Raw genomic sequence first — 12,037 nt, 5'->3', positions numbered from 1 at the left:
AAACCGTGAAGGAAGTCCATTAGAGTATGAGACACTGGTTACAGCTTGGACCGCAACCGAATGCCAAGACTTGGACACACAAGAGAAATCGAGATAATCTTCATAATAATGAATATGTTTCTGAGCAACTAAATCAAGTAATTCAGGATATGCCTCTGACAGGTCCATTGTATCTTAATTTAACTGTTTAAATTATTTGAAACAAAACAACCTGCAACAGGATGATAATTGTTAATTTGCTAATTATTGTCAATTACATGAATCAACTTCTCGTCTATTTAATTTAATCCGTATTATCATATATTTATAATTATAAGAATAAAAATACTAACTCCATTTACTGAGTCAGAATAGGGTTCCTTTTATCATTATATCATCGGTCCAAAAACAAAACCCTAAAACTATTCTACTGTACATCATTAATCCAATATCAGATTATCATTACACAAAATACATCATCAATTTACCATTCATATAATTAATAATTAATAGTTAATAAAATAATATTGAACACCAAAAACATACCTCAATCGCGTACAACAGAAGGGCGTGTCATCGTGTTAGACTCTCTACACGAACGTTGTTCTGTCTTTAAATTAAGCAATCACAATCGGCCGTTTGCTTTTAAGCGGTTTAGTCGTCTAATGGGCTTTGAGTTTTATAAACAAATGGATGGCCCAAGCTCAATGGTTCGATACTTAACTGTATATATCTATTTAGAGATTTTTTAAGGAGTGCGCTAGGACATGAGATAGAAAACAACTAGAAAAATACAGTCCCATGCGATGCTGCGTGGACCTTTGAATTTTGTATTTATATTTAATGTAGCGTTATGTATTTACCGATTTAAAAACGCGTTACTACGGGTATGTTTGGAAACACGTGGTTAGTACCTAGTATACCTAATGGACTCCGCGTTTTTAACGCCAGAAAAATCGCATAAATAAGAGAACAGAACCATCGATATGATGTGGTTATTTAAGTTGTTTATTATACGTATGCGTTTATGTATGAGAAATATTCCAAAATATTTAGTGTTTTTTAAAAACAGTATGTTTCGCGCATAGCTAGTTGCGTTGTGATCGTAAAATTATTTTGAGTTAAACGGTGAAGTTAAAAAAATTTAACTCGCGGCGAGCAGGAAGATAGAGACCGTTGAAAGCTTGGGTGGATTTTGCTCAAGTTTATTTAATAAAATAACAATTTTACATTTATTAAACATGAAAGATTTGTTAAGTTAAAATAGTTGGGGGGTGGTGTTGAAAGTTGTCGTTTTGGTGTAGTCCAACGACCAAATTTTGCATGAACGTTAACAATATATAGGAATAGGACCAAATTTTGCATGACCATTAGTATGTAGGATTAATAATTAATAATTAATTAATAATAATTAATTAATTACATAATCAAAATCTTTCATTATTAACATTATCCTTAAGTAATATGAATACACACATGATAATATGGGAAGCTTATTAAATGTTTAATATGTTATAATTGGGAATTATGAGTGAATTGAATACCTAAGGACACACAGTTAGCCATTCCCATCTATTTATTTATTGAAAAAAGTATACTACTAGCTACTACAAAGTATTTATATTTGTATACTCCCTATTTATTTATCAGAAAGTAAACTGATAGCTGGTAAGTATTTTATAAAAAATGTGCTCCCATAACTTAATGAAGCATACTTAATTTTAAAGAAATATAATAGTCGATAGTAAATAGTAATGTGTTCCGGTGATTGTGGGAGTGAGTAATAATAGTAGATGGCTAACGATAATGGGTTTATAAGTATTGGTTAAAAATAATAAAAGAATGGCTACAATGAAACACAATACACAACAATAGAGCCTTGAAGCACTCTAACGACCCGTTCGAATAGTAAACATCACTCAAGTCAAACAAAAACAAAAACAAAAAGCTTAAGGGAAACACCAATTGTTCTTCAAAAGTAGGACTTGCGGGTAATCCTTGAGCTTCAACTAAAATAGCTTCATCCCAACGATAGAATAGATCACTTAAATATCTTTATTTGTTATTGATATTATCATTTACCATATGATATTATATGAAAAGACGTTTTCTCTTCAAAATAATTATTATCATTTTAAAAAATATAATAAACAATTATTGTATTTCATCTACAATCACTAAAATAATTTTATCCGTAAACAAAGTTTTTTTTATCAGGATCATTTACTTTTGGCCATTTTTCATTTCCTAAATCATACTAAAATCTTTGTGACGTAAGTGTCACTCCATAATACAATACTATCTAAATCACCTTTTGTTAATTCGTCCATTAGTTCTCTGATGACAACCAACACCTTCTTCCTTCCGCCATCCTCATCATCCAAACCTAAAATACAAGCCACTTTATAGAAATGTTTGAGTAGTCGTGAAACATCAACAATAACCATTGGGTCATTTCCATTCCCATAAATATCACACGATCTTATGTGATAGTTACCACCAAAATAATACAATTGCCTGTATCGAACAGATCTTTTATAGTTAAACGACACGGTGAAACTCCTTAAGACGTGTGCACGAAAAGGTTCCAACCGTGCATTATTTCCAAATATTTCGTAAAACTCCTTATGATGGTGTGTTCATGGAATATTCTTCAGTTTCTAAGGCGTAGAGTGTACATTTGAGAAGATTGAAGAATCAACCACTCAACCAGTGTTACTTTTGATGAATGGGGTCAGTAGCACTAGATCAATCCTCTAAGTCCAATTAAATATTATGAATGAATTGTCAAATTTGGAATTAAAGTCTTGATATCAGCTAAAAAAGTCATATTTTCAGCTCCGATATCTAACTCCAAAAAAAAAAAAAAACAATTAGTTTACTTTTATAGCTAAATAAGTCTTTATTTGTTTTATTTGGTAGATTACGAAGACAGTGAAAGATGAATAAAAGATAATAAGTTTAAAACGAAAAATTCAGAGAGAAAACGATTTAAAAAACAAGTTACGATCACACAAGGACACTACCAATTTTACTACGAATCTACGATCACCCATAAGATGTTGCGTCTTTGGCTACTTAGCAAATCGTGGAACATCGTTTTTACTTCTTTACTATATGTATAGAAGAATATTAGATACATATATAAATAAATGTAACTACCATTCAACACAAAAACAAGCATCTAAATATTTGACATTAGTAAAATGTTCAGAGTTCTTTGTAGCAAAGTCAAGCACAACAATGTCTAGAAAAACTAAATTGATTGAAGCCAAATTGGTGGGGTAAGTTTGCTACGCAATTTTCCTGTGAAATGAGGCTCGATAGTTCCGTCACACATATGATAAATCCCCATATCCCTCCCTGCTCCAGCGTATCGTAAGTCCCTAAGCCATAATGAAATATGATGAGGATAATCCCCCTCATACGTCCTTCTTCCAACTCGTCGTAAGTCACGAAGCCAAAACGCAAGATGGTCAGTATAATATATGCAATTACCCTTAATTACCCTTGAAGTGTCCTCTATCCAAAAGGAAGAATTAAGTCCCACAAACAAAGTTTTTTTTTACCAAGATAGTTCACTTTTGACCATTCTCTACTTTCTAAATCATACTCAAAAACTTTAAAACCATTTGTCCTGCAACCTATCGACTCCTAATATATATTCGGTAGATCGATGGTTTCACATGAAAACGGATTGATAAGTTTAGAGCACCTATCGACTCCGACTGTTAAAAGCCACCCGCATGAAGAGAGACACGATTTGTTTGAAAGTCGTATCTTACGGGTGCTATTATTTGAAAGGAAAAACAGTTGACGATATTCGTCATCTTCGTCTTTCTCGGCAAGCAAAAGTGATGGCAACCGAGAAGGAAGTCCATTGGAGTATGAGAATTTGGTTGCAGCTTGTACCGCAATCGAATGCCTAAGACTTGCTAATAGTAGAAAAATTGAGATAATCTTCATAATAAACTATATATTTCTGAGCAACTAAATCAAGTAATTCAGGCAACTCCCACCATCCCATTGTACCTTAATTAACGATTTGGATTACTTTAAACACAACACCTGTTACAAGATAATAAGTGTTAAATTACGTGAATCAACTCCTAATCAAATTATCATTCATTACAAGAAAGAATATACTAACTCGATTTACTAAGTCTGAATCTTTTAAGGATTCCTAAAAACTATTCTACAACATTAATCCATTGTCAACTCATGTACGAAATACAAAATACATCATCGATTTGTCATTAACATTATCAGAATTACGAGTAATAAATAAAAATTGAACGACAGAAGCATACCTCAATGGCGTCCAATTGAAGGGGTTTGTATCTACACGAAAGAAGTTGGTTGATGTTCTTCCGACTTAAAAATAAAGCAAGAAGAGTGAGGTTTGGAGCTAGGATTTGCTTTTAAGCTTTAGTCGTCTAATGGGCTTGGACTTTCACAAATAAACGAATGGCCCAACCCATTAAACCTTTTATCTAGTCCGTACCATTCATTAATAATTTTCAATTAAATTAAATTTATTAAATTAAACTATGAATTGCGTAGTACTAGTAATTTACGGACTACAGTATTTTTTACATGAACAATGAGACACGAGTCATGAAATTCATGACTTGTCAATCAATGATATTTGATGACATCATCACGTTGACTTTCATCGTCTATACTTAATCCAATGAGCTGAACCAGCCAATCCCATCGTGACGATCTCTGACATTGTTCATCATAGATTGTTGTTGTTGATTCATGAGCCAGTTTGATGTTCTTAGCTTTGGGTTCTTGTGGGGTATCAAATCCAGAGTGATCTCTTTTAGTGTTATCAATCAAAACCTCGTGATCTCGACTAAATGATGAGATCTTTGATACACGGTTTTATAAGAACATGAAATCTGTCCATATATGATAAATGCTCTATGTTTTACACTAAATTTGTATATTTCGCAATCTTTTGAAATAAACACAACTTGTTGCCTTATAATCAATCATGTTGGGTGCACGCTCAGTTATCTTCAATTCAAATATGGAGTTTAAATGGTTTACATAGACTAGCTAGCTAGGATGTGGTAAAATAGGCCGGTTATGTGTGGAGTACTTTGGTTACACGTGGAGACAGGGATTAAGGCAAGTTATATTATTTCGATGCTGATGATATCTCATTTAATAAAATAATTCATTATAGATTTATGACATTTGTTCATTAAAACGCATTGTGGACGAATTTTGCCCGGTCTAACCCATTTTATCTGTTTCTCTTTAAGGCATAAGACCACGGATAATGATGACGCCTACGTGGAATGAAAGAGGGGTACTTTTTGGGTATGACGCTGACATGACCATGACGGGGGAATGAAGGAGTTGTAATGGGGGGCTTTTGTAAGGGCGTTTGTGGGTGATGTGTTAAAATATAATTGGAGGTTGGGTTAAAAAGTGGTGAAAAAGGTAAGAAAAGAATTAAAAAAAAAAATCACAAACTTACATGAAAATGCCCGTGCTTTCTTGACAAACACCCCAACACAAACGCCCACAAACGTCCCATTTCAGGCGTTTGTGGGGCGTTTCTATTGACACCTCATGGGCATTTGGGGGTATGCAGCCCCATTATCTATGGTCTAAGCTGTCTTGTATTTTCACACATTCAGTAGGGTATAACATAACCTAAACATGTGAAATGACAAATATACCCCCATGTGGTTTGACTAAACATATATTTTTCATCAGTTGAGATTATACACATATATTGTATCCTATGGAAGATATTTTTGTGTGAAATATATAGATGCTAAGCTTTGAAATTATTTGACATATTTTGAAATAATGATCGATGGTCGATCAACGAATGATCGGTATAAATTATAAGACTTGATGATTTAGGCTTTAATGACCCAAGCCCAAAACCATTTTGGGCTTTTACGATTTTGCTTTCAGTTATTTCAAGTTTATGTTTCCTTGCCAAAACCCTTGCTACTATTGTATGTCTGTATCAATCACTCACCTTTTTCTACCGTATTACAGTATGCACCGGCTATCAAGACGTTCCGTCAACTCTATCCTCCATTACGGCACTCATCGCCGCCGTGCTGTTGCCTCAGTGTCCGTCTATTCTCTCACTATCAACGAAATGGTATTATTCTTCATTTTAATAATTATTATTTTTTACAATTTCAGCTAATAAGTGTTAGGATTAATCGATTTGTAAGTTTATCAGTTATTTAGCATATGATATGTTATACGGAGTATGTATTATTACGAAATTAGTTAGTGGTTTGAGACTATATATATACATGTACGTTGTTTGTGAATAAGAAGTGTGCGGAGAATTAAAATGTAGTCAATTTTATGTTTGTTTCCTCTCTATATTTTGTTCTTTATTTCAGTTTATAAAATATATAAGTAGTTATAGTTATGATCCAACGATAAGGAGATTTTGTATGTATGAATTATTATTTTATTTTACTATATATAGTATAATAGTATATGATTCTCGACAATAAGGCGTCAGTTGGTTCAAAGTATTTATCGTTTTGTCTTGATTATACTTGACATGAACAGGGTGGTGGTGAGAAGAATTGTGATGATGTCAGATGGCATTCAACAACTGCAAAATGCAGTAAGACTTTGAAACTGGGAAGAATGATGATTCCATCATGGAATCGGTATGAGTCGACTGGCTCAAAATTTCAGACTACCGAGTCTACCGTTGTTGTTCCTGTGGAGAAGTATGAGTATGAAGCCGAGGTGTGCAATCAGGGACTTTCACATTGCATTTACTCTATTTTTTAGTAGAGACTTTTTGAGTTTTTTTTTTTTCAAAGTAAATAAATCACTATCATAATGTCTATTTGATTTGATTGATGTTGTAGGTAAGTCGGCTTATGGACCACGTTGCTAACAGAGTATATAGCAACAAAGAGCTGTTCCTTCGTGAGTTAATCAGGCAAGTTTGAAACTATTAATTTTGAGTTCATGATGATGATTGTTTGTTGATTAGTAATCTGTGTATGATATTCTTGAATGTGATCACGTCAAGGTTGCAAAAATCGCTACTCGGGGTACTCGGTCAGGACTTTTTTTTAGGGAGTACTCGGATGTTGACCCAGTTTTGACCTATTTTTCCGAGTTTGACTTAGTTTGACCGAGTACTCCCTGAGCAACATTGGATCACGTAACTAAAAACAACACTTATATATATATATATATATATATATATATATATATATATATATATATATATATATATATATATATATATATATATAGTGGTAGGATCAAGAGGGAAGTAATCAATCGGGGGGAAGCAAAATCTTTTTTTTTTTTCGTTTTTTGAAAAAACTTTGTTCACGAACATTATAGATTGGATGAAAATATGAACATTTAATAAAGACACTTTGTGATAAATGTTTTTATTTTGGCGGAAAAACGCTCGAAGAACTAATATATAACAATTATCGTGTTTTTCGAGCGTATGTTGAGGTTTTAGATATTAGGGTTTAGATATTAGGGTAGGGTTTAGAAATTTAGGGTTTAGGGTTTAGATTTAGGATTTAGATTGAGTTTTTAACACGAACGGTTTAGGGTTTAGGGTTTGGTGTTTTGGGTTTATGGAATAAACCCAAAACACCAAAACACCAAACCCCCAAAACACCAAACCCTAAACTCTAAATCGGGCTAAATTTTACTTCACAAAACATGAAGAAAAAAAAACGTTAACATTCTTCACGAACAATATTATCTTGAATGTTATTTTTATCGATCGTTTTCCCGCCTAAATAATAACATTCATCACGAAGTGTCTTTTCTAAATGTTCATATTTTCGTGTGATCTTGATGCCTGAAAAAAAAAATTCCAAAAAAACGAAAAAAAAAAAAATTGCTTCCCCCCGATTGGTTACTTCCACATTGATCCTGCCCCTATATATATATATATATATATATATATATATATATATATATATATATTATAAGTAATCTGGATGTTGACCAAGTTTGACTTGACCGAGATTTGACTTAGTTTGACCAAGTACTCCCGAGCAACACTGGATCACGTAACTAAAAACAACACTTATAAATATATTTCAGCAATGCAAGTGATGCCTTGGACAAGCTACGGTTCCTTAGTGTTACTGAGCCACAGATTTTGGAAGGTGCTCCTGAACTTGACATACGCATTCAAACTGATCAAGACAATGGAATAATTACTCTCACGTAAGGTTTACAGATGCTAATTAAGCAATTTTGTTATATTATATATTTATATTTATTTACATAATAATAATAACAATAATAATGTATTGACATATAAGTGGTCCTATTCAATTCAGGGACTCCGGTATTGGTATGACCCACGATGAACTTGTGGATTCTCTAGGAACAATTGCTCATAATGGAACTGCTGCAAAGTTCTTGGAAGCTTTAAATGTTCACACTTCTTTTACCATTTATTTAGATACTCAATATTTAATTCCGTTTTTTAATGCATAAACATTTATTTATTAAATATAGTGTCTGACAGGATCCGAGAACTAAAAATGATTTACTAATGCAAACCTTTGTACACGACAGGATAGCAAAGATGCTGCTGCTGGTTCAGACAGCAATTTAATTGGTCAGTTTGGTCTTGGATTTTATTCAGCCTTTCTGGTTGCAGATAAGGTGTGTTTTGTTTCAAACGTCTAGGAGACTTCCTCTTTTTAGTTTTATTAATTAATTAATAATTTGTTCATTCTTATTCAAGGTTGTAAAAGTACCAAGTTGGGGATTCTGGTCTTAAAATAACATGCATATAAAATTTTGACCTAACTTTGACCGACTTACACTTTACCCGTCGCGACTTTTTAAGGCGTTTTTTGGGTGACTCGGGAAGGGCTAATCGTCAAACCTGGCCAATTACAACAGTACTCATGCATCATATTTTATATATATGTCATAAATAATAAACAGGTTGTGGTCTCAACAAAGAGTCCCAAATCTGATAAGCAATATGTTTGGGAAGGAGAGGCTAATTCTAACTCTTACGTTGTCCGAGAGGAAACTGATCCCGACAAATTCATTCCTAGAGGAACTTCCATTAAATTGCATCTCAAGGTTGGTCTATTTCAAAACCAAGTAATTTTATTATTATATTTTTTATATTATATTTTATAATCTTTATTTATACTTGATGACAATACCACCAATTTATGTTTTATCTGCCTGCAGCGTGATGATAAAGGTTTTGCTCATCCGGATATAATTAATAGACTCATTAAAATTCATTCACAAGTTGTTTCGTTTCCAATTTACACGTGGCAAGAAAAAGGCTACACAAAACATGTAATTCTAAACTTACTAGTCTTTTTAATGATGCAATGTTCCCGTAATCTTTGTTGATGAATGTTATGTTTCTGTGTCAACTTTATTTGCTTCACTCACTTTTCTTTAAACAGGTTGAGGTGAGAGATTATTATTTACTACTGTAAATCTTAATTAGTTCATGCTGCTGCGCAAGTTACAAGATGAGAGAATAATGGTAAATTTTGTGTTATCAACTCTTTTGTTGTTTTACAGATTAAAAGGAGAAGCAAAAAAATTGTTAACGAGAGTCAGCCAATATGGGTAAGTTGAATGTTATAATAATAATGGTGTGTTAATATGATATGAGTTTTGTGCAACATGTTCAGGATACAAGTCTTAATTATTTTTTTCTTCTTTTTATTGTTTAATTAATTAAAGCTTCGGAACCCAAAGGAAGTTACAAGAGAGGAATATAATGAATTCTACAAGAAGGCGTTCAGTGAGAACTTTGAACCTTTAGCATCTTCTCACTTTACAACAACGGAGGTGAAATATACTTTATCTAATGATTTGAGCATGAAAAGTTTAACTGTGGGTCATATAAATTTATATAATATTGTGTTGACCTTGAAGTAGCAGAAATGGTATAATATTGAGATTTGAAAATTTTTATCAAATTTGCAGGATGAGGTTGAGTTAAGATCAATTCTATATTTGCCTGCAATGGAGGAATACTTTTTTGATGATATAGAAACCAACAATATAAGGCTCTACGAAAAAAATCTCTTCATTTCTAGCGATTTCGACAGAGAAATGGTAAATTACAATCTTTATTTTACCTATACTGATAATAATAATAATCGATAAGAGAATATTTTAGAACCTTTGAAATGGTTGTTGTTGTTCACAGTTATTGTCTTGTATTATTTGGTGTAGTTACCAGATTACATAAGGTTTGTGAAAGGTGTTGTCGACTCTAACGACTTTCCGTTGATTCTATTACGTGAAATTTTCCAAGAAAGCCCCATTGTAAGTAGTACAATCTGACATTCATTCATCTTTGATTATATTATTATGATGATATAATAAAGGTGAATATGTATGTATTCTAATACAGTAATAATTTTTATATATTTGAAAAGGTTCGGATAATGAGGAAACGATTGGCGCACCAGGCATTAGACATGATTCTTTTGCTATCCAAGGGTGAAAACCGAAAGGTACGTAAGTTACTCTTCCATTGTAATTAACTGATTTTATGCTGTTCATATGATGATTTTTTTTTGTTCATTTGTTATTATTGATGTTACATGTTATTCATATGATGATTGTGTTTTGTTCATTTGTTGCCTGCTAATATAATATTGAATATTCTATATCCTTTTTTAGGACTATGAGAAATTTTGGAAGAAATTTGGGGTGTTTTTGATGTTGGGATGTATTGAAGATGGTGAAAATCACAAGCGTCTTGCCCCATTGCTACGGTTTAACTTCTCAAACAATAGTAAAGCAGTAGAAACGATGATGAGCTTGGATGAATATGTTGAAAACATGAAACCCGGCCAAGAGGATATATATTACATGTCTGTTGTAAATGCATTGAGTGGTGTGTTCGTTCCATTCATACTTGAAAATGATTTCCAAGTAAGTTATTATTATTATCTATAGTTAATATTAAAATCGATGTCATTATTAGGCTAATTCTTTTGTTAAGAAAAAATTAAAAGAAAAAGAAAAAAATCTAAGCATAGTGGCTGATGTCATTAATCTAAATAATTTTGAATTAAATTAAATCTTATTAATTAATTATTATTATTATTAAATCTTATTAATAATTATTTTAAGTATTAAAATTAAATAATTTTGAATTATTTTAACTGATTATTTTGAATTGAGTACAAGAAGATATAAAAGCTAGGTAGAAGGAAACCAATTCTAAATTTATATTTTGATTTACACTTTTAAAATAAAATGACAACCAATATTATCTTTTATGATTGGATGTGGATTGTTTAATATGCATTTTAGGTGTTTGATGAAATGTTCAGCTACCGAGTTTCTTTGTCGGACTCTGTGGTTTCACGGGTCATTAAACTAAATAACTTTAACATTTACGTTCACTTAAAACCTAAAACATATCATTAAACTGTTTCGTTTAAACAAACTCGTGGTTCCACGGGTCATTTAACTAGTTATTACATATGTGCCCAACCAATTTTCCATTTATGTTTAAACATTTACTCCGTATTTAGTTACAGTTTTTATTAATGGGCTTTTCTGCAGGTGCTCTTGGTTGTTGATACCATTGATGAAGTTGCTCTCACAAATCTCAAATCGTACAAGGGAAAAAACTTTGTTGACGTCAAAAAAGTGGCAAAAAAGATTGTGCCGTCAAGGGCGGATCTATCTTAGATCCAGTGGTAGCACGGGCTACCACTGGAATACGCGATGCAGTGGAAAATTTTCGAGGTTTTTAACTAATGATACTACTGGATAGTGTAATTTTTTGTGTGTGACACCACTTGATAGTGTAATTTTTTTGGGACTTTTAACTAGTGACATCAGTGACTACGAAACCTAAATCCGCCAGTGTGTACCGTGGTACTGATGATGATAAACAGACAGTATTTACTTTTGCTTTTCTTTGTTCTCAAATGTTTAGGTGACAACTGTTGGAATATTCATACAATACACTCAAATATCAATTGAGTAAAACAAAAACACAAAAGAAGTGTGATCTAGTCTAGATTCAATTACTAGGAATTGAACT

General features: G+C 32.3%; 1 protein-coding gene across 1 annotated transcript; it reads left to right on the top strand.

The window, feature by feature from the left end:
- The first annotated feature begins 6,010 nt into the window (after positions 1-6,010).
- Positions 6,011-11,679, top strand: LOC139860518 (heat shock protein 90-6, mitochondrial-like). The gene is made up of 15 exons (XM_071849270.1): positions 6,011-6,118; positions 6,547-6,732; positions 6,858-6,931; positions 8,074-8,199; positions 8,316-8,412; positions 8,557-8,646; positions 8,935-9,078; positions 9,193-9,324; positions 9,541-9,588; positions 9,706-9,813; positions 9,952-10,083; positions 10,204-10,296; positions 10,410-10,487; positions 10,657-10,911; positions 11,551-11,679. Exons 1-15 carry the CDS (start codon positions 6,011-6,013, stop codon positions 11,677-11,679), a joined length of 1,800 nt encoding a protein of 599 aa, XP_071705371.1.
- Positions 11,680-12,037: the final 358 nt, after the last annotated feature.

Source organism: Rutidosis leptorrhynchoides, chromosome 7, assembly GCF_046630445.1.
Source record: "Rutidosis leptorrhynchoides isolate AG116_Rl617_1_P2 chromosome 7, CSIRO_AGI_Rlap_v1, whole genome shotgun sequence".
Taxonomy (NCBI): domain Eukaryota; kingdom Viridiplantae; phylum Streptophyta; class Magnoliopsida; order Asterales; family Asteraceae; genus Rutidosis; species Rutidosis leptorrhynchoides.
The sequence above is the reverse complement of the archived record's forward strand: the minus strand, read 5'-3'. Positions and strand labels throughout refer to the sequence as shown.

Excerpts from the sequence above, each read along its gene's own strand:
- LOC139860518 (XM_071849270.1), top strand. The coding sequence starts at position 6,011 with ATGCACCGGCTATCAAGACGTTCCGTCAACTCTATCCTCCATTACGGC. Across the intron at positions 10,297-10,409 it reads TTTTCCAAGAAAGCCCCATT|GTTCGGATAATGAGGAAACG; the intron begins GTAAGTAGTACA and ends ATATTTGAAAAG. Across the intron at positions 10,488-10,656 it reads CCAAGGGTGAAAACCGAAAG|GACTATGAGAAATTTTGGAA; the intron begins GTACGTAAGTTA and ends ATCCTTTTTTAG.